We start from the raw sequence: 23,463 nt of genomic DNA, 5'->3' as shown, positions 1-23,463 counted from the left end.
ATTTCTTTCTTCTGAGCAGTATTCTTACTCTTGGCTGCTCAAGAATCATCTCCTGTCTATTCTCCTAGGATTCATTTCTCTTGGCACTGCGTCTGTATTGCTTGGCCACAAAAAAATCGCCTCCTACTGTATTTGTTAGATGTGAAAATTGCTATTTAGAAATCAAGTCAAAGAGAGGTTTGGTTCAAGAAAGAGTATGGCAATACCTCTTCTTTCATGCAGGTAAGAGATCAAAGATGTTTGTTTGTGCTGCCAACAGGGTTAGATTATGGTGTTACTCAGACCGTCTAATGGCCAGAATAGATCTGATACTCATTCTGAACTTGTGAGTAGTGAGTAGAGGAGATTAGTTGGTACCAGGAAATTGGCAGGAAGACTGGGAATGTTTTTCTTCTGGCTCTTTCTCCCATTATTTTTGGTCTGTGTAATGTAGAAGATAATAGACCACTGTGAGAATTCACAAACTTGTATTCTGAGCACTGAAGCCTTAAACATGTTATTTACACTCCCATTTATTGAACTCTCCTCTTTGCTTAACTGTCTCCAGAATGACTGGGGGAATTACATAGTATGATACAGTCACATCCAAGATAGGAAAAACTCTGTAAGAACCACTGAATCTCCTCCGTGGAGCTGCATGTCTATGAGCAGGATGGGACAGATTTTGATGTGTGACCTCAAATGTAGAATCATAGAATCACAGAATGGTTTGGGTTGGAAGGGACCTTTAAAGGTCATCTAATCCAACCCCCCCTGCAATGAGCAGTGAAATCTTCCTTCAGGTTGCTCAGAGCCCCATCCACCCTGACCTTGAATGTTTCCAGGGATGGCACATCTACCACCTTTCTGGGCAACCTGCACCAGTGTAAAGTGTTCCAGTTTCAGTTCCCTCATTGTAAAAAGTTTCTTCCTTATATTGTCTAAATCTACTCTCTTTTAGTTTAAAACCATTATCCCTTGTCCTGTCACAACATGCCCTGCTAAAAAGTTTTGCCCCATCTTTCTTGTTAGCCCCCTTGAAGTACTGAAAGGCTGCAATAAGATGTCCCCATAGCCTTCTCTCTTCCAGGCTGAACAACCCCAACTCTCTCAGCCTGTCTCCAGAGGAGAGGTGTTCCAGCCCTCTGATCATTTTTGTGGCCTCCTCTGGACTCGCTCCAACAGGTCCATGTCTTTGCAGTGCTGAGGGCCCCGGAGCTGGATGCAGTACTCCAGGTGGGGTCTTACCAGGGCAAAGTAGAGGGACAGAATCACCTCCCTCGACCTGCTGGCCATGCTTCTTCTAATGAACCCCAGGATACAGTCGGCAAACTGCATATAGGGCGGTTTAGAATCAAGAGGCATATTAGTTTGGAAGGTTAACTTAAATCAGGACATATTTTGCTACTGGCATGAAAAACAGTTATGGAGAAACAGTGTAGCTATGACAATATTTTTTATAAGGGATTTTATTTGCCAGAATACAAGTGGCATCAGACAATGCAGGCACCACCTAAATCCCTATAAAATCCCAAGTCTGCTGAAGTCAGTACTGCTGCTGACCTCACTATAAACTTTTTAGCTTTCAGTAGCCTGGAATTTGGGGTACCGGTGGAGAGGCGATTTTTCAAGTAGGAGTAGATACTGGCAAAACCTTAACTGAAGCTCCTGAGCCCAGTCTTGAAAAACTTTCATGTAGAGCCCTTAAACAAAAAAAACCAAAACACACTGCAGCCTGGGACCCATGACCACTTCATCTTTTATTTTTTTTCTTTTTTATTTTTTCTGATGAAAAATTGAAAAGAAAATGAAGATAAACCAATCTGTCCATCTCTCAAGATGAACCACTGTGACCATCAGAGAAATATTACTAAATGCTATCTCAGTGTATTAATCTGAGGTGTAGCTTGGTAAGCTTAATGCTGTTCAGACTACCTGATCAGAGGAAAAAGAGATATAACCACTCTTCTTAGAGGGGCACAGCAATGGGACAACAGGCAACAGACACAAGTGGAAACAGGGGAAATTATGATTAGACATTAGGGAAAAAAAAAAAGTTACAATGAAGGTGGTTAAATTAATACTGTCATGGGTTGCCCAGAGAGGTTATGGAATCTTCATACTTAGAAGTGTTCAAGACTCAACTGAACATGGACCTGAGCAACCCCATTTGATCAGACCTGTTTTGAGCAGACTGTTGGACTAGATGACCTCTGAAGGTCCCTTCCAACTTTAATTTTACAATTCTATAAATCCCACTAAAACACCTTGTATCTAAACTCCCCACTGGAAATGGCTTCCGATCTATGCTATCCCCTGAACAACATCCTGAAAGAGCTGGCCCAGCCCAACGCTGCCAAGAGGAATGAAAAACATTAGACTGCATAGGTCACTAGCCAATGCTCAAAATCATGTTCTGGCAGTATCTAATTTACTGGTCTACAGACAAAGGCTTTGTCTCTCATAGCTGGTCTCTTTGCCCTCCTGCTCTCAAAGTAAGCTGAACAGGAGCCATTAGGAGCTGAAGAAATGTTTAAGAGACTGAATCATCCTCTCCAGAAGTTAGACTTATTGCAGACCAGTGTCTTCAGGCAGGATAAGGCAGCATTGGCCAATGCTTCTGGACTCCAAACTAGCTGCAGCAGCTCAGCAAAAGAAATCAATCACTTCACAGTTTAACTCTTTGGTCCCACCCCTAGCAGACATATAGGGAAGCACATCCAACAGAGCTTCCTCCAGAACTTTTTAGCCTGCTAAGGAAGAATCATGCCTCTTTGCCAATGAGAAGCTTGGCCAAGAGAAGACGCCTCTGAGGAAACCACCAGGCAACAGCGAGCAGTAACAACATCATGGGCACAAGATATATAAACTTGGGAATCAGAACAATGGAGATCCCTCTCTATATTGTGTCATCAAGCAGAGCATGCTTGCCACTCAGGATGCCAGATTAGGCTTCTCTTGTTGCAGCTGTGTAGGTCTGTCTTCTCACATGGTCTGCACTTCGCAAGAAAGAACAGGGATTGCAATTGTGACCTGACCTTGGACAGTAGCCATGGAGATATGGGAAAGGGAAGACTTTTCTCCCCTCTACCTACATAGGGTCAGTTTGAGTCTGCTTCCAAACTTTATACTCTTGGCTGAAAGAAATGACCCAAACGCACATGAGAGTTTAATTACTGCCTACATACTCACCAGAGGCATGATGTCAGTTTGGATTCCCTCGCATGTGCAATTCAAGCTATATCTTTCAACATGATACGATTGGAAGAGTTGGTGGAAAAACACAATCTGTTCTTTTTACTAAAACCTCTCTATATTGCCAGCTACAAATATGGGACAGCAAGAGAGGACACCAACCAACCACAGTCCCAGCCATACAATAAAAAGAAACCATTTTCTACTTTCGAAAGTCTTTTATGACACTCTTTTATAACTGGAAGCTGGTGAGAGGGGAAGGCACTATTCCTTGTGTGGGGTCGGCGATGTAGACTTAAACCAGTTACCAGACAGGTATAAAATATTAACGTGCATATTCAAAAAGTTTGCCTTATTATCAGAGAATGCATTTTTTACTCTGATTCAACCTTCACACGGTATTTTTATTATATCCCACTCTTTTTCATAGGGACAGTATTTCATTATGAAAATGATCTTTGTATGAGTTCATACTACTGACAGGGGAGATGCTCTATTTCTTAATGAGGTACTAAAAACCAAGAAAGACAAATAAACCAGGGACTAAAAAGCAGTTCAGAAATATAAGAACCTTTATGGACTAATTGTTGAATTAAAACATTAAGAGGAAAAAAAAGACCTTTTCTCAACTGATTTCAAAAATAAAAACAGAAATTATGAACACTAGAAATAAAAAAAAAAAAAAAAAAAGGAAGGAAAAAGAACTGTAAAAGTGAAATGATTCCAACTACCAGCAACCGGAAGGAAAAAAAAGATATCTCCATTGCAGGATTTCTTGAGTCTAATATCACATTATCCCCAGTTCAGCAAAGCTCTCAGAGATCTCCCAATAATATCAGTCCCGTGCTTACCTCCCATTAAAGTCAGTGTGATTTAGCCATCTGTTTAAATACTTTACAGCACTGGTACCAGTGTAATTAAAATATTTCAACAAAAAATAAACTACTAAAGAGGAAATGATAGCTAAGCTAAGAGTAACATAGAAAATCTCAGTTCTAGTAGTATAATAGCTGCAAAACAGTTTGGCATCTTGGCTAACAGGAGGAAGCCCAACAAAGGGAATATTATACAAAAAGGCAATTTACTTCTCAGGAATTTTCCAGTTCCCCTTTGCTGTTGCTGCAGTTATGCCCTTCAGAATTATGCCTTTCTGAAGCGCTTGGCCTTCAAAGAGACTGCGGTGAAATCATTGATTTGAATCTTCACCCATTAAAAGCAATTTTATGTTGTTGTAACTTCACAGGAATCAAATGAGTTACACCACCATAAAATTAGCGTAACGTAATTATTTGTTGTCATAGAAATAATTACTGCCAGACAATATTGCATAAAGGTTGAGCAGAGACAATAACAGGCTAACAGACCTAATTTTATGAGATCTAGGCTATTTATCCAGCTCCTTTGATTAACACCAGAAGAAAGTGAACAAAGCATTACTACCATATCCATAAAACCTGGCAATTTATATAATTGTCCTACCTTATTATAGACAACACGGGGGTCTTTCACAGAAGCAGCACTGCATGACCTTTCCAGGCTGTATCAAAAGCTTTTGTGGCACTAGTCTTCCTGCCGGCCTCTCTCAGAAATACCATCTCTCTGCAACAACCTGCCGACTTCCACATGTGGGAAAACTAGACCACTTCTGAGCTGCTTGCTGGCTGACATCAAGACATGGCTGAGGGCCTCTACTGCTAAATATGCAGTCGGCTACAGAATAAAGTAAAACCACAGAGTTCTCTTCTCCCTGAACTGCAGAATGCTCACTGTTCCTCACGATCAGGAACGCAGAAAGAGGAGGCACATACCACTCACATGTACAGCATCTCGCACCAAGTCCCCTCAACCTGGCTATGACCAAGATTAGACAGCACAGTGGCAAAAATCCAAATGTCCATCAGGCTCCAGGTCTTTATTAACCTGGAGATGAACAGGTGACACCAAGCTTGGGGAATTTAGAGGGGAAAATATTCAAATGCAGTCAAAAAGAAGACGTTAAAAACATACAAAAATGAGCTTCCATATAGAAGAAGGCATCACAGTATTATAAGTAGGAAAAGGAATATATTTACCTTCGTATTTCACAACAACTTAATTGAAAATTAGGTAATTCATCTGACGATAATGTTGTCTAAATCTTTACCTTAATAAAATTACTTTCTTTTCTTGATTTTAGAGAAAACACATCTATGCCCAAATTCTACAGTAACTTCAGTGGAATTACTTCTATACATAAAGATATGCCAATGCTTAAATTCATAATAGCGAGCTGAAATACACATTTCGCTATAGGGATGAATTTTTTTTATAACAAGGTTTCAGGTTAATGCCAGAAATCCAAAAAAGGTCCAGATTTCTATGGTTACTTTAACATATACCAAAAAGGATCATGAATATGTAGATTTTGTTCAAGTAAAACTGAAAAGTCGTATTTAATAATGAACTTCTGCTGTAGACAGTAACTTAGTATTATGCTAACAGTAACTTTCCAGCGCCTGTCTAATAATGAAACAAAAGCCTCCCCAAGGAGACAGGGAGGAGGACTTATAGGTTTAACTGCACACAAGAAAATGAAGATTTTTTTTTTACCAATTCCCAGACAGACTGTAAGTATCTTCATTTGTTCTATCAGAAGCAGAATAAGTTTGCCTACATTTTGTTATTATTCTTCACCTTCTCCTCATGTCAGAAGTTTCTACAGGTATTGTTCTATATTCAATATTGAATGCCTCTGTAGTTGTCTCTGTTATTCATTAATTAGCCAGAAAGCAAATTTAGATCATTGCATAGGATCACATGCTAATTATGTACCGTTTAACCACCATCCAATTTTAAACGTGTAGGAAAATGGAGTAATTTGCCGTGCTGGACACTAGTGACATCTACTCCTATCGAATGCATTAAACATAAACATAGTGCACGGCTCCCCATCACTCGTCAAGTATTTCTCAACCCTGATCTAGCAGATGGAAAGATGCTCCGCCCTATCTCTGTCTACTCTGCTAATTAGCACAGAGATATGGGTCTCCAGAAATGACAGAATACAAGTGACAAACTACAATGTATCAACCATGCTGGGAAACATATCCATTCTGGAATGGAAATTCTTAAAACATTTGCAAAACATGTTCATTTTACTTTACCCTTTGACCTTGAGCTCCATCTCTTCCAGGTGAACCTGATGCTCCTGGGACACCCTAAGCATTATAATGAGAGGGCAAACGATCAGATTAAGTTAACGGAATCCAACTAAATCACTTTCCAATGAAACTGTATGACATGCTTTTGGATAAATGTTTTGGATAACTGGAACTAGGGAGTTCAATAACGGGTGGGGCCATAGAAAAGATTCAGTCAAAGAAAGTATTTCTGTGAAACGAGAGATGGCTGAACAGGCGTTGTTAAAATGCACAGGTTTCATACCCCCTCACCACAATCCTCTGTTAATAACATCAACAATTTTGTCAAGTCAGGCTTCCTGTGCCACTAAGCTGAAAAGAGAGCTTTATTTTCTACATCGTTCCCGTGTCATGTCAGCAGTACCTTAACTTAACTATACAACTGGTATTTCTCTCTCTCATGGGTAACATGGAGTCTGTTACCATGTTTTCTGAAGTATTGCCCCTTTGATATTGCTGCACTGACCTGCCTGAGCAGGATTACAAGTTACCTCCAGCAGTTCCCCGTTGCTCAGGTGAAACGTCACTCTCTGGCTCATGAAGGCTGCCAAGCAGCAGTCTGGGACCATTACTGCAACGGTCCAGAAGGCTAACAAAACTGATTTATGAGGAAAGGCTGTATGAGTTTAGTATCACTAGCACATATGAACAACGGGGAATCTGTTAACAACCAACAAATACTGGAGGGATATAATCAGCAGAAGAGGACCATCTGAAAAGGGGAGAGCAAATGATCCTGGAAAGCAGCAATAAATTGGAATGCAATCTCCAGACTAAATAACAGACACCAAACTGAGTAAGATTCACCAAATACTACAGCTTTTTAAGATGCCTATCTTGAAAAAGATGGCATCAAAAAGATCAAGTGCCTGATCTGTCCTCATAGATAATTCCAGGAGGAATGTAGTGAGTTTAAAGTGAATACAAGCAAAAACTAGTTATTCACTGTGAAAGCGGGATTTCTGCTTCGATTTGAAGAGTGGACAGTTTCTGAGTCTACAAAGATCCAATTTCAGTGTTTAATAAGGCCAAAATAACTGGTTCTTCAGGCCACAAATTATTTGGTCACTGCACACCAGCATACCCTGGATTCCCGATTCCAAATCTCTGTTCAAATTCACCCCAACAACATGCTTCTCAGAAGTTTTGAATACGTGTCCTAAATTCACAATGATGGTAAGTCAACATTCAAATTTAGTAAGTGACAGGTTAAACAATAACTTAGGGAGTACCTGCAGGCCAGGAAAACCAACATCTCCCTTCTCTCCTTTTTCACCTGGTGGCCCCTGCAAATTAAGAATCACATATAGTAAACCAAAGAGGTGTTCCTGCTCCGACAGGGGGATTGGACTAGATGATCTTTTGAGGTCCCTTCCAATCCCTAGCATACTGTGATACTGTGATACTGTGAAAGACATGGTTACTCTCCTATTTTTAATAGTCCCTTTCAGCTTCTTTAGAAAAAAAACCCCAAGCAACCAATAAGAAAACAGACCTTGCTGAAAGCAAACCTACAGACTCTATGTGCAAAACTATAAATGAACAATTTACAAATATAGAAGATAAAGAACTTAAAACTCATTTTAAGAGACTTCAGAATTAACCTGGCAAAACTATAGCCATATGTCACAAAAAAGGTAGTTATTTTCTTTTCTCCTCAAAGGAATCTTGTTTCTCTTCAGCCCTCAGAAGTATTTCCTATAATGATGAAACCAACTATGGAAACTAGATGTGTTTCTACAGTATGTATGCATGACAAAGATACACTTTTCTAGATAATAAACTAATTTTAATTAAATTTTATGCAGAAACACATGTTCTCTATCAAATAACTATTCATGTAATTAATGTATTCTGATTATTCTCTGATGACAGCATCATCAAGAACATACAGTTTTGGTAAATCACTTCATTATATTGTACAGCAGTACCATATAGATGGGGTAAAAAGAAGAAAGTGTATTAAACTGTAGTAAATTTTGAAAACAAGTCTAGCAAAAAAAGTATCTGCTACCTTTCCAGCATTGTGTATACCCATCTACCGGAGACATATATGAAACAAGATTAGTGCTGCTGGTTCATTATTCTACCAATGTGTCTTTATGATGAAATTCTGAGACTTATTTCACAACAGCATTGCAAACTCCAGGCCCAATCATCTCCTCTGATGATAGATTCTGTAAGTATAATGAATACTATTGCTTAATTTTGGCAGCGAATAGGATGTTCTTGCTTGGGTATACCTTTCAAGTCAGAACTGATCTGCAATACCAAAGCCCCAAAAATATAAAATATTAACATTTTGGTTTGGGGCCGTGTTACAACCCCCACTGCAATTTTTGTCACTTGTCTCCAGGCTTGGATACTAACACCTGGGTCACATGCAAGCTGCAATCAAATAGGTTCAGCTAAGTAAAATTTCAGATCCAAATAAAAATGGGAATGTTGGCACTGAACCCACGTCCACTGTAGTTTAAACACAAATCTGTGATTTCACCTCAAATATTGAAATTCAGTTTCTGATCAAGACACCTAAAGATATTTTGCTGTTCAAAACATCACAAGAAAGAACCCTATTGCTTCTATAAGTCTCACTGGAAGCCCTTGAATAGAAAGTCCACTGGGTCCTTGTGGTCCTGGAGGTCCTTGCGGTCCAGGAACACCAATTTCACCTCGAGGTCCATCCGGTCCCTAAAGCAGCACAGGACATAAGTTAAACTCTTATCATATGGACAAAGGAAGCTTCTGTTTGAAGAATTAAATACCAATAGACTCAAAAATACTGGAAATATGGGTTAACATTTGATTGAACAGTTAGGGTTCAATTTAAAACTGCCTGGTTCCTTTATAAATACAAAAAAATGAAGATTTATGCTGTGACAGCAGCATTCTGAATTTTATATCTTTTACCAAGGAACAAACAGGACAAGCAATTGTTATGAAAAAAGACACACCAAACGCCAATAGCATTTCACTATGCTTTTTCCTTGGCGACATCAGAGACAATCTGGAATTCATTTCAAGCTTTATGTGCAGCAGAGATAAACCAAGAACCTGTGCATCTGTCAAATGTAAAGTGCTGTACAAAGTACCTTTGGACCTGGATCGCCACGATGGCCTTTGGCACCTCTGACACCTGGACCACCCTGTGAAGCACAAGCACAGGACTTGCTGAAAATCAAAACTCTCAAATAAACAAAAATGAAATCCAGAGAAGCCCAAACAGGTTTTTTTTCATTCCTGAATCAGTGTTCAGGAATCAGTGAATATCCTGTCCATATCCTTCCACTGGAGTAATTAAACTGAGAACATATTTAAGTGTGGCCATACACAGGAACAGATTTAAACACAGATGTGACTGCTTTCTAGAGCCAAGAATGCACACCACGTAAGCATCAAAATAACACAGAAAGCTACAATAGGGATGGAAATGTATACATGTGGTCATGGGTTCCCTTCCAGTTGCTGAAACCTGCGCATCTGTCTGTTCTCACCAAAATCACCACATTGTTAAAGGCTGAGTTTCCAACGACTCGAGAATACTTTTCAGCAAGGACAACTCCAGGATCTACTCGACTTGCCATAGTTTAATTTAGAGCTCCTTTTAGGTAAAATACTCTTTTGTCCATTTTTCTCTTTTTGGCTTTCTTCAGCAGTGCCTACATCTGTTAATCATTTATTAACCAACTGTTGCTTTTTTTATTAGTATCATCTGAGACACTGGAGTTGCATATATCTATGGATGGCTGCCATGAACGTGTTTTGCATATACACGCTGCATGTGCTTTGCCCTCTAGGACAGCATAAATAAAGATATTTTTTTTTCCCCCCACTTTTTTCAGATCAATTTCCCTCTTCCCTCACCCGAGTATATTAATCTCTTGTGCTATGATCTTTACAGGGATTCTGCCCTTCTTTGTACTCAAAAAGGACCTTGTACAACTAGGCACCATAACTGAATAGCGTTCTTTAGAGGCTACAATAAGTACTTACAAAAGTAACAGCATTAAGGACATAAAAACAAAATATGCGTATCAGATTAAATGCATACGTAATATCTGTGGGACTTTAAATATGAATACCAATAAAAGAAATGCTTGGAAGTGCCAGAGTACTCTTGCTCTTCAATGAAGGTACCATAATACAGTCTTCATATGTGTGATCACAGAGCAGTTTTCTACTCATTGTCCCAGCTCCTTCAGTCTTTTCACTTCCATCCCACAGCTCTACAGCCACGACTCATTCCATCACAGTCAGCTCCGACCCTAAAAATCTCATCCCATTCACTCCACAGAACTGTGTTCCAGTTGCCAGTTCCCAAAATCCAAGTCATCGCATTTCTGCATTCCAGCCCAGCAGCTCCGTCTGCCCTTTCTCCTGCCTCTTTCTGCTGCCCCTGTCTCTCAGATTAAAAATTCCTGTGCAAATACTCAACAAAATAACTGCAATTTATTAACATCAACAAAATCACACCGTTTTCTCCCATTCTATTCTCAGAAACAGAATACATTTTACTGAGTAAGAATATATACTTAAAAATAGCCTTGTGCTGGGCCATTAAATCATATGCTTTAAGATTCACACTGGATTTGGTACACTTACCCATGTTTTGAGCCCAGTAACCTTTGCATGGTAAAAGCACAAGTTCCAGAAAAGCTTTGATTTAAGATGAAAACATCAGAAGAGTCTCTCTCATTTTTCTAATAAACTTGTTCCCGTGGTTATTCCCCAGCACTGCTAAGCTGGTGTGACTAATTTCAAAATTTTCATTGCTTTGGCTTCTACTTCTAGCCAAGAATTCCTGTTACGCCTTTTTCTCTTATTTTAAATAACTTCTTAATAGCCAGTACTTTCTCCCAGAAACAGATCTTAATCAACCGTTATCAAGTCACCTTATTTCTTTTTAATAGTTAAAACCTATGAAGCACTGGAAGCTTTTCTTTGCAATTAAATTTCTCCAATCCTCCAATATTTTTTGTCTCCTTCACCTTCTCCAGTTCTGTAGCACTCCTTTCAAATGCAGGCAGCAGGTTTGTGTGATATCTTACTTTTACTTTGCATGGAGAACTTCAGACAGCATGATCAAATTCTGGCAAAGATGAAGCCATAAAAACAGTATCCCATAATGAAAACTGCTATATAATATTAACTCTAAACAATACTTTGCCTCACCCAAAATGACCCACTTCCTAAAAGAGCTTAAAAAAATATTTCCAGAGTTACTATCCCAAACAAATTGAAGCCTTTTATTTGGAGTCTTTTTAGTCTAATGTCTAAAACTGGTTACATGGTAGAATCCCTGATCCCTTAAACAGAAAAATCCTTGGCTTAGAGAAAAGTCACATGACTTTTTAACGACTTGGAGCAGTATTGACCAGACATCGCATATTTGACTTTCTGACTTTTGGTTGGCACAGAGATGAACACTGACTTTATTCTTTTCTCTGCTTTTTCCTAGGCCTCTTACTTTTTTTCCAGAGCTATGCCATCTAACTGTCTGGCAAAAAAGTAACACTCTTAAGAGGCTGAGTTCCAGAATCACATACTGCCCTGCCTAGGCAGTCATCTTTCTGCTTGATTTTAAGCCTCCTCTTGCATGGCACTATGCTACTCAAAATATTGTTAAACCTAAATGTAATAAATAGAAGTACATTATTTTACTGCTGGATTAAGCTTTGGCAATTCTGATCTGTATATGTTTTGAACTATAGTAACACACATCCTTCCAGTCAAATAGTTTTAAAACATTTTTCATTTTACTGTGAAATGTGGTCAAACTACTCAATTTCAGTTGCGTTTTTGTGTGAATTATGCCATTGTCTTTTTCACAGACACAAATCAGACACCTATATACAGAAATTAAAACCTTAATCCATACTTTATTTATAACCCACATTCAATTAGGAGAACAGAATAATTTTTCCTTGTTCAAGATACACTTCTTTTGAGTTCTTTTTCAAGTTTTTGTACCAGAGCTTGAAAAAGAGTTCTTGCAGAAATACTGACCTCTGAGTCGTCAATAGGATAAATGTCTGCTAGGATCTACTAAGTGAATGTCTTAACGTGCAAGTTAATTTTGTTGTTGAACATGTATCTCATGTAATTTGCATACTTTAACCTTTTCAGAAACTTATTTTCCTTCACATTCTTCACTGGCTCTTTCTCTTCAAAACGTGCTCTTGGAGCATTCAGGACACAGTATGAGTAGAGAAACATACAGTTCAAACTTGTTCACCAGAGGGCCTCACCTCAAGCTAACTTAGCAAGCCAATCAGAGTTATCAATCTAGTTGTAAAAAAAAAAAAAAAACCAAAACCAAACAAACAAAAAAAAAAAACCAAAAAACACACACACACACACATGACCGTTCTACAAACATTTACCTCTTTTCCAACACTTGAAACTTGCCAACACTTGAAACTCTAATTTAACCATATTAGTTATACAATGATAGGATATTCACATGTCTTGGAAGGACTATTTGACTACAGCTGACTACAAACCCGAATAAAACCTTACCGGTGGTCCAGGAGGTCCAAGGGGACCCTTATTAGCTTCTGAGCAGGAACAAGCATGAGGAAGGGCAGGGCAATTCTCTTCATCTCTCTAAGGAAAGATCAAGATAGAAAGAGAATGATGTCCAAAACTTTGATTCAGAAGGTAAGAAAGTTATGAATCTAAGACATAGCACTATGTGAATGCCTCAAAATCACCTATTTGATTTACAAACATACATCACATTGACTTTCAGTAGGACAAGTAATCCAAGCAGATTTGAACTTTTTTGAAAACTCTCAACCATCCATTTCCATTAAAACATTTGTCTCAATGAAGGGGAAAGTAGCAGGTAAATTCTACAGTTATTGAAGGAGGTTTCTTACCAAGCCAGGAAGCTCACAACATTTGTCCCGATTGGCCCATGAGGTAGCACAAACAATGTCAAACATCTGCAACTGCAACTGTTTCAAAACAAGGGTGATGGACAAAATGACAATTAGTTGTAAGATCAGTGCAAAATGGAGCCATCAGCAATAAAAAGCTACCTTGATTTGAGCACTCAGATTAGAAAAGCTATCAACTGAAAGCAGCTAGCCACAAATACACTAACTAAACGGTAAAAGGCTTGTGTTCTAACCAACTTGTCCAAACTATCAGAATTTATGTGGATTACGCAAGCTGTTCAAGGTTAAATGCTGCAGGCATTTGTTGGATTGGACTGCTTTCCTCAATTAAATTCCTGATTTTGCCCAATGGTGCCTCCAAATACTTTTTTTCCTAGCAAAGGGGGCATCGAGAGGCAGGCAAAAGAGAGCTCAGCTTCTCAAAGATGAGTAATTTCTCTTAACTCACTGGTATGGTGCTCAGATTTTATCTGGGACAAGGTCTACCATAGCATATTACTTACACTGGAGCTGAGCCACAAATAATATTTATCATCTTCTCCAGTTTTATTTTACTTTAGAATATGCCTTCTCTTATCCATGTTATCCCCAGGCAACTTCAGTTTAAGGATAGTGAAAAGCTTGCTCAACACATGACAACACTGGGCAGAAAATTCCCACCACAGGTCTGGGAACATGGTTTGGACAAGAATTTAATCTACAAGAACACACACATTTGGTGAAAATAATGGCTGCTAGGTACTCAGAAACAATATACTAAATAGGACTCAATGGTATAACCAATCGCCTCCTTTAGAGCCTTGAACTGAACAAAGGGGTCTAAAGAGATGAAGCTTTTTTCTGTTACTATTTCCACTCTTTTTCCATGCCTCATTTATGTCCGTACTGAATAGAGAGGGGAATGGAACAGAACATCCCATTAAATTAACCCCACATGTTAAAAAATGTGAGCAACTGTTAGAGATAGAACTCTCTGGTTTTGCTCCCATTATTATTTTCAGTGGCATTATTTTAACACTAGAACAAAGGAGTGAATTTAAAGACTTTCTTAAAAATAGATTGCTTCTAAAGCTGTTAAAATGAACTACATACGTGCACCTTTGGTTTTGCCTTATTTTTTTTTCTTATATAAGTCAACTATTGTATTTTAAAGAAAGGAATACTTTCATACACATAGAAATTATTCTTCTCTGCCAGCAGAGTAGCTGGTTTGTAGATACTCTGTACTACAGATGCAGACTCACGTGAGCTGGCTCCATGCTAAACACCATCGACAGTTGAAGTGTAGCATGAAGGCAATTTTTAGACCCTTGGTTTGGCTCCACAGAAGTCTTTCCGAAGTCCAACAAGACTGTCTCTGGCTATGTGAAATGCAAGGTGACTACATGTGGAGCCACTTAGATGCCTCTTCACTACACATCCCAAGGCTACTAATTCCAGGAGGACTCATTAGCGTGAGCACAGTAGCACATGAATATACTGCTCTGGGACCCAGAACAACCATTTGCATGATACTACACTCAAGCAAAGAAGACATCCCAGAAAAGGTGTGTAGGAACACCTGAGCTGGTTGTGCAGAAAGCAGCTTTGGTTCAGAAGTAAGTTGTATTGCCATTTTTTCCATTACCCAATCCATCCCAAGCTACTCTGTCATCCTGAACAATGGAAGGTTGACTGTATTGGCTAAATTTATGCAGTCCTACACAGGCATATATATGCATTCATTTTCTCTGGATTAGACAATCTAGAGCTCCATAGCTATTTCTAGCATGTTGGTGTAAAATAAAGAGCAAACAGACATTCCCTGAATTGCTGTATTCACCATCCAAATGTTGAATGATTTAGTATTCTTTTTTTAAAATATTATGTGGGTTGGTCTGACTCAAGCTAAATAACTAAACAAAGCTTTCTTTGCTACTGAACTTTTATTCATAATTCTCTGTATTCATAGTGATTTTGCTTTCTAAATATCCAGCCCTGAAAGCAGAACCAGTAAGAAAAGTCTGCCCACCCTCACCCAATCAGGCTACAGTTCTGCAAAGATTTCTCAAGTGCAGACCACAGCACACATTACTTTTTTTAACAGTACATATGCACGTAGGTAAACAAGTTAAATTTAAAAGAAAAGGAAATATCAATAAAGAGAAGGTTTGTGACATTTTAGTATGTGACAATGTTAAACTGTTCCACACAAATACAGCGGAACAAAACATCCAAAATTTTATTCCAAAGTAACTGCCTGCCTGTTTTTATTTTATGTAATAAGCATCTCTAAAACTAAGATTAAAGCATTTCATGAAAATACAGCTGATGAAAAAAGAATTTTCAGCAATATCAATAAACCACAATTTTCATATCAATTCAAAAGAATTTTCAAACTGTTTTACAAAAAGGAATTTTTGTTGTACACATGCCTTCATGAGCATCTTAAAACCGTGAGGACACTGGAATGGACTAAATCTCAGTATGCTATTTCCAGCGGTGGCACAAGTGAAACCTAATGAAGCACAAGGATATAAGTCATACTTCTACTTTTCAGTCTAGTAGCTTCCAATGACTTTCAGATCAGGGATTTCCTGCCCCAGACTTGTTAACAACCAATACTTTCCTTTCATTAATTTTTCCAGGCTTTCCTACAATCTAGATAAATATTTAGTACCCACAAAATTCTACGGTAAGGAACTGCACTGATCTACTACCTGTTTATTGTGAGAAGAACCTCTATCTTGCCTTCAGTATATCAATAGAAAAAGGAAGACTAGGGAAAATGTAGGCCCACTGGTGAATGAGACAGGTGCCCTAGTGGTGGAAGACAGAGAAGGCAGAGTTACTGAATGCCTTCTTTTCTTCGGTCTTCACTGCTAAAGCTGTCCCTCACGAATCCCATACTCTGGAGGAAAGGGGGAAGGTCTGGAGAGAGGAAGATTTTCCCTCTGTTGAGCAGGACCGGGTCAGAGACCACTTGGCCAAGCTGGACATTCACAAGTCCATGGGCCCTGACGGGCTGCACCCGCGAGTGCTGAGAGAGCTGGCAGATGTTATTGCTAGACCACTCTCTATAGTCTTTGAAAGGTCATGGAGAACAGGAGAGGTGCCTGAGGACTAGAGGAAGGCTGACATCACTCCGATCTTCAAAAAGGCAAGAAGGAGGACCCAGGGAACTACAGAATGGTTAGTCTCACCTCTGTCCCTGGGAAGGAAATGGAGCGACTCATTCTGGATGTCATCTCCAAAAACGTTGAGGAACAGGAAGTTATTGGAAGTGGTCAACATGGATTTACCAAGGGTAAATCATGCTTGACCAATCTGATAGCTTTCTATGATGTTATAACTGGTTGGCTGGATGAGGGGAGAGTCGTGGATGTCATCTACCTTGACTTTAGCAAGGCTTTTGACACTGTCTCCCATAACATCCTCATTAGGAAGCTGAGGAAGTATGGGCTAGATGAGGTGACAGCGAGGTGGATTGAGAGTTGGCTGCGGGACAGAACTCGGAGGGTTGTGATCAGCAGCACAGAGTCTAGTTGGAGGCCTGTAACCAGTGGTGTCCCCCAGGGGTCAATACTCGGTCCAATTTTGTTCAATATATTCATTAATGACCTGGATGAGGGGACGGAGTGTATCCTCAGCAAGTTTGCTGATGATACCAAACTGGGCGGGGTGGCTGACACCCCAGAGGGCCGTGCTGCCATCCAGCGTGACCTGGACAGGCTGGAGAGATGGGCAGAGAAAAACCTAATGAGGTTCAACAAAAGCAAGTGCAAGGTCCTGCACCTGGGGAGGAAGAATGCAAAGCACCAGTAGAGGTTAGGGGCGGACCTGCTGGGAAGTAGCTCTGAGGAGAAGGATCTGGGGGTCCTAGTAGACAGTAAATTATCCATGAGCCAGCAATGTGCCCTTGTTGCCAAAAAGGCCAATGGAATCCTGGGCTGCATAGGGAAGAGTGTGGCCAGTAGGTCGAAGGAGGTCATTCTCCCCCTCTACTCTGCACTGGTGAGGCCACAACTGGAATACTGTGTCCAGGTTTGGGCTCCCCAGTTCAAGAGGGACAGGGAACTGCTGGAGCGAGTACAGCAAAGGGCAACTAAGAGGATTAAGGGCTTGGAGTATCTCCCTTATGAGGAAAGGCTGAGAGAGCTGGGACTCTTTAGCCTGGAGAAGAGAAGGCTGAGGGGAGACCTTAGTAATGCTTACAAGTATCTAAAGGGTGGGTTGAAGGAGGGTGGAGCCAGGCTCTTTTCAATGGTTCCCAGTGACAGGACGAGGGGCAATGGGCACAAGTTAGAACATAGGAAGTTCCGTTCAAATACACGGAAAAGCTTCTTTACAGTGAGGGTGACAGAGTACTGGCGCAGGCTGCCCAGGGAGGTTGTGGAGTCCCCTTCTCTGGAGATTTTCAAGACCCGCCTGGATGCAGTCCTGAGTAATGTGCTCTGGGCAATCCTGCTTTAGCAGGGGAGTGGGACTAGATGACCTCTAGAGGTCCCTTCCAACTCTGAAACTCCGTGATTCTACTAGCTTCCTTTGATGTCCCCTATTTTTTGAAGGAAACCAACTCATTCATGCCTTAAATGTGACTATTCACACAACTTCTACTCAATATGAATAAAATGTGCAGAATAGAGACTTTAAAGAATGGTATTTGGGTGCTTTCTTGACCTGCTTGTAATTTGGTATATATGGTAATACTTGAAGTCAGCTAAACAGTACCATGGAGTAGAGAATTTTCATCTTCAGCTACACATTTGCAGTCTTACGTCAGTTTTAGAGTTCATTTGACCAAAACCAAATTTTTCAGTGAGTGGGCAGTCTGACTTAGATTCCTGGGTTCTAACAAAAGACACCATTTCTTCCCATTTCTTTACAAAGCCTTCTCTAATTCCAAGATTTCCTAAGTTTCCCTTTTTCTGTTTCTATTGAAATGTGACTACAAAGGTTTCTCTGTGTAATTGTCTTTCCAGGCTTCACATAATTATTATCTGTAAGTTTGAGGCCTAAAGATTCTTTTTTTTTTTGTACACAGAGATATAGTCTAAGGGCTTATTTTTTACTAAAAAAGAGTGTTTCCATATAGTAGCAAGTAAATACATTTCTGAAACTTCATTCCTATTCAAATCAAGACTTGAGTTCAAGGTTCACGTTCTCTGCTGATGTCATTCTAAGGTCAAGAAAGTTCAAAGAAAATTAGCAAACAGTACTGCACAGCAAAGAAGACTTCCTAAGATTATCATCAGATTGTCACTTCTTCCTCAGTAACTAAATCTACCTGAAAAACCCAAACAAACCTTCTTAATGACACCTGAAGCAAAATGGACAGACTCCCATAGGTTGTTGTGCAAAACAGAATGATCGACTACTGCTTCTAGGAGAATAATTTTGGAGGAATGAAAGAGTACTTAAATGTGAAAGATCCTCCCGAAGATTAAAATATTTTATATTATAAAAGAACTAGCTACACAAAGACAGGAGGCCATCTGTGTCAAACCAGTTCAACTATTTAATGAACAGACAAAGAGCAAACATAGAGAAAGAGGAAATAAGAGACATGGGGAATAATTATCACTCAAAACAAAGTTTAAATTATTCCAGGCAAAGGAATTATACACCGTATTACTCTGTGTAATGAAGTTTTGAACACAAGTCATACCTGAATGTATCGACTGTGTTCACATATATGTTTGAGAGTAACATTTGAATAATGATAATCTAGTGATTTCATTTATTAAAATAATCAAAAATAGATTTTGCCCAAGTTGAGAACTATTGCATGTTTCTGGAGAATTTCTGAAATGCTGGAATTTTAATGTTTCAAATATGGGTTCACTCTGCTTCAACTTAAAACTAACTGCAAAGATCCCAAACACTTGTTTTTAGGATATTTTAAATGGTTTAAGGAATTGGTCTTGTTCTACTCACTGGTGCAGAGTTGTCTCTTGGTCCTCTGGATCTGACCATTCTCCCCAGCACTTCTATGCCATCAGAACTAATATTCCCTGCTGCATTAATGGTCTTCTCGCTCACTTGCTTGCAGTCAATAATTATTTTGGCTGTAGTCTTGCTGATAACAACATGCAACTAAGCAAAAGAAAAGATGCTTTAACATAGAAAGGAGCACATAGGATATATTAATTTCGTGGGGAAAGGGGGACGTTTTTTGAAATGAGCTCCTAACTCCACGTTTGCTAATGAAACTCAGAGAATAATCCATAGCAAATAACCTAGATGACCTCTAGAGGTCCCTTCCAACCTGAATTATTTTATGATTCTAATCTGTTTCATGAATTTAGCTTATTTTTCTGCTTATGGAACATTTGTATTCAGTAAGAAAATAATTTATCCCTGACAAAAGATCTACACAATTTTCAAATACCACCCAGATCCCAAAGAACCCTTGAGTTATGTGATCAGTAATAATTCCTGGGCCTTGTATGATCCTCTTATATAGCATTGGATTTCAACAATACATCCTTTATAGCCACTTGCAAAACCCAAAACGAAGCAGTAAAATTTAGCCTGTAAATTCTACCTTAACCATACAGCAAAACCTTTCATAGTGAAGTTTTTACACTGAAAAAATCAAATCATATCAAACGCTGTATGGAAAAGCGGAGCATAGCAACAAAATTACTTCCTTCTGCCTTGACGCACACTCTGGTGTCCATCACTGATGCAGCAAGGACATTCCCAGCAGAGAGGACAATCCACTCCTAGCCACAACTGTCCTGTCGTGAGCAAACTCTCAGTTAAGCAAAGGAAAGAACAAATTTGCAGGGTGGGGAAGACCAGATGAAGAGCTAGTAGAAATGTGGTATCGTCTCTATACCAGTACACTACGTGCAGAACGGAGCCCAGGGTGAGAGAATGCTAGGAAGAAGTCCTATAGCTGCTTTGCTCTGGGCTCAGCTGGAAGTAAATAACTGAAAATCTGCTATGAATTTGGTCTCCTGTGTCTTTCAAACACATGTATAGTAGGGATCACCATTCAAAATGCAGAAAAATGCTTAAGATAAGAATTTGCTAAAGCCTCATATATTCCTCCAAAGCACAACTTAAAAGAGTCAGAATGAGATCCCAGCTCTGACCTACATTCCCTTTCTCGCTCAGTCAATTAAAAAGGAAGTGCAGAAAAGTTAAGCTCTGTAAACGCTATGCCCTAATCATCAGTCTCCTTTCCTTGGTTAGGAAAGATACAAACATCAGGAATAAAAGTGAAGAACAAAAGAACCTTCCACAACAAATCTGTGCTGCAGTCCCAGCACTCCTTCATCTGCTTTTGGAAAGAATGTTACAAGTTCTCTAACAGCCAAGAGGAGTTCGACATGGCATAACCCTTAAAATATGTTTAAAAATAACAACTCTGGTCAAAAGAAGGCTATTTTTTTGCTGGACATTTTCTTTTGATTGAGTGACATTTCCAATCCAAACTTAGAATTAAATTGCCTTTTCCTTTTAAAATTACTTTTCAAGGCAAGTATTTTTAATCAACTCTAAAATACAGGCACAAAGCATGAGACAAAAATTAATCGCATCAGCCCAATCATAGAACCTACGATTTGTTTAATGTTAATTCAATATTGCAAAGAGACTCAAGCCAGTCTGGTAGATGATTCTGAATATGCAAAATGCATTTATTTTGGCAACGGTTGACCACATGAAAGAAGATTTCAAAACATGAAAAACTCCCAAACCTTTATTCAGAGTGCATTTTTTCCTATTACCACTACTAACCTTATGAAAACTCCCATAAAATATCTTCCTTATTTCAGGACCTTCAAAAGTTACAGTTTGAAAATCTCCTTTGTAGTCATAGTTAAAGAAAGTCAGAGTTTTGCCACCATCTGTGTGAGAATAAAAATAAGGGCTCTGTGTTAGAGGAAGAACAGGCCTGAGACTTCATCTGAAAGGTTCAATTTTGCATTTAACAAAGATGACCAAAGATGTCAGACCAAATGTTAATAAAACACATCCATAAGTGATATACTGACCCAGAAGTAACAAGTTATTTCAGAGAAACACTCTTCTCTGGTTTGACAGGAAAGATGGGCCAATAGTTGGGAGTCTACCTCACCCACGTCTACCTGATCCTACGCTCCCACTAATTCCCCACATGACTTGGACAAAAAAAGCAGGCATGGATCCTCAAGCTAGCTAAATGCCTAATTCCCACCTATTTTAAGATGACATAGCTAAAAAATTCTAGGAAAGACAGAAAGATAAGCATTAATAGATCTCTTTTGAAACTGGCAGCTACAAAGAATAGCTATCATAGCATTTACATCTTTTCAACAGTAAATATGGAAACCTTCTAAATTATAATCCCTGTTTTACAGCTGTGCGGGTCAAATCAAGTAGAAATGAAGAGTCATCGAGAGTTCATGTCTCTAGCTCTAAGTCTGCCATCTACCAGACTGCAATGCCTCTAAGTATACTGTACTGGCAGCACCACTGGCATTTATCAAGATAGATTCTATTAGAACCAGATTCAGAGCAGTGGAAATTTTAAAAGCAAAAGAGTAGCTTCCTTACATGAATATACATCTAGTACAGCTCTTTGCATTTCAGTATCATTGCTCCCAGTTTAGAGCAGCGTACATAAAATTTGACTCTAACTCCAAATTAAACTCAGTCAAATTACATCTCAAAAACATCCATTAGAGACTATCACCTTCCAAATTCAGGTAGTTGTTCTGGCAGCAGATTCAAACACTGGCAATAATAAAACTAGACACAGAATGAATCATTCATACAGTTAAAGAAAAAGTCACTGATAAAATAAAAAATACATACTATCTAAAATAACTCCAACCAGTGGTTCGTATTCTTCATTTAAAATCTCCCAAAGAGCAAAAGGCTCTTGAGGTGTGTCGGGGAGTATACGGAAGAGAAACGTAATGGTGTAATCAGAAGGGAGACCTTCAGGATGCAAATACCTGTAAGAGAAAGAATGTCTTTTAAACTGAAACAAACATTAAATCTGGTGATTTACTCACCAGATGTTCACTTAACACGCTTTCTATTACTCTGTATATTTCTTTGGAAATCAAGACTGAGAAGCAATATGAGTGTTTCCAAAATCTACTTGATAACTATCAAACGAATACTTATGAAGAAAGAAGTTATCTTTTGCCTTGAAATTTACAAAATTGCCTTTAATTATTAAATATTTTTAATTTGATTATCAAATCAGAGGTCAGTTTGAAGTAAAGCTGAAATTAATTATATTAAAAGCTTTTAAAAAACAGTAGCCACTTGCAAGAGCTTTGCTATTGTCTGGTTTAATAGACAATGAAAATACAAGTTGCTTGGAAGACCAATAGCAATAGACACGCCCTTTGTCATCAAACCATCACTGGCGGATAGAAATTAGGAATGATGGAGACTGTTACAAGAAGCTTTATAAATTACAGGGAATGTAGTTTATACATTTCAAAACCAACGTATAAGAAAGTGAAGTCAAAACAGATCACACATTGAGAAATACAATCTATTCTCCTAGAAATTTTGCAGGAGAGAGAAGTTGTTTATGATATAAGAGAAGTATGTTATTTTATGTCATTTCCTAAAATTTGTTATTTAGTACTTCCAATTTAATTTAAGCTTGCGTTGTCAAATCCCAAAGTGGGACCTTTGGACAAGTGTCTGAAACGACCGACTGTATTTTGAAAATGTTAATTAGCCTGATTCCTTAAAATCGTAGTAAAGGGATCTGAAAGAAGACTGAAGAGGTTATTCAATCAATTTCTTTTCCCCAAATATGATCCATTCCTTCTATCATGTTTCTGGCACATATAAGATGTATAGATATGAATCATGCTGGAAAATGAGTTAAATGTGATATATAATCAATATATTCTGCACAATGGCCTGTATATGATCAAACATGATGTTACACTGCTCACTTCCCATAGAGAAAAGAGAAAGGGAACTCAGTGGGTAAAAGAACAAAGTCTTACAGTGTGTCCATTGTACGAAGTGCAAATGAAAGAAAACTCAATCAGCAAGGTGGGGGAAACACAGCGTTTAGGGATACAGAGCTCAAAAAGGACAGTAAAATTAATGACATCCAGTGCACAGATGAGATGACAAAACCAAGTAGTATTGTTCAGACGTACCTGTAGATCATCAAGAGAATGGTATTCTCTGAACCATGAAAGGGAGTGAAAGCCTAATGAAGCAGTAAAACTGGGCTGGGGTGGCAGCTAGAGAAG

General features: G+C 38.9%; 1 protein-coding gene across 1 annotated transcript in view; it reads right to left on the bottom strand.

Annotated features, from left to right (window-relative positions):
- COL14A1 (collagen type XIV alpha 1 chain) overlaps positions 1-23,463 on the bottom strand; it is a gene marked incomplete at both ends in the record, with an annotated part of 120,352 nt that overhangs the window by 18,476 nt on the left and 78,413 nt on the right. Inside the window, 9 exons of the mRNA XM_082499253.1 lie at positions 6,318-6,371; positions 7,586-7,639; positions 8,949-9,044; positions 9,446-9,499; positions 12,873-12,959; positions 13,235-13,312; positions 19,172-19,330; positions 20,984-21,093; positions 22,043-22,185. Coding sequence (XP_082355379.1) covers positions 6,318-6,371; positions 7,586-7,639; positions 8,949-9,044; positions 9,446-9,499; positions 12,873-12,959; positions 13,235-13,312; positions 19,172-19,330; positions 20,984-21,093; positions 22,043-22,185 — 835 coding nt within the window. The remainder of the gene's footprint in view (positions 1-6,317; positions 6,372-7,585; positions 7,640-8,948; positions 9,045-9,445; positions 9,500-12,872; positions 12,960-13,234; positions 13,313-19,171; positions 19,331-20,983; positions 21,094-22,042; positions 22,186-23,463) is intronic.

The sequence above is a fragment of the Vanellus vanellus genome (genome assembly GCF_965231255.1).
Source record: "Vanellus vanellus genome assembly, chromosome: 2".
Taxonomy (NCBI): domain Eukaryota; kingdom Metazoa; phylum Chordata; class Aves; order Charadriiformes; family Charadriidae; genus Vanellus; species Vanellus vanellus.
This window is presented reverse-complemented; position numbering and strand designations above follow the sequence as displayed.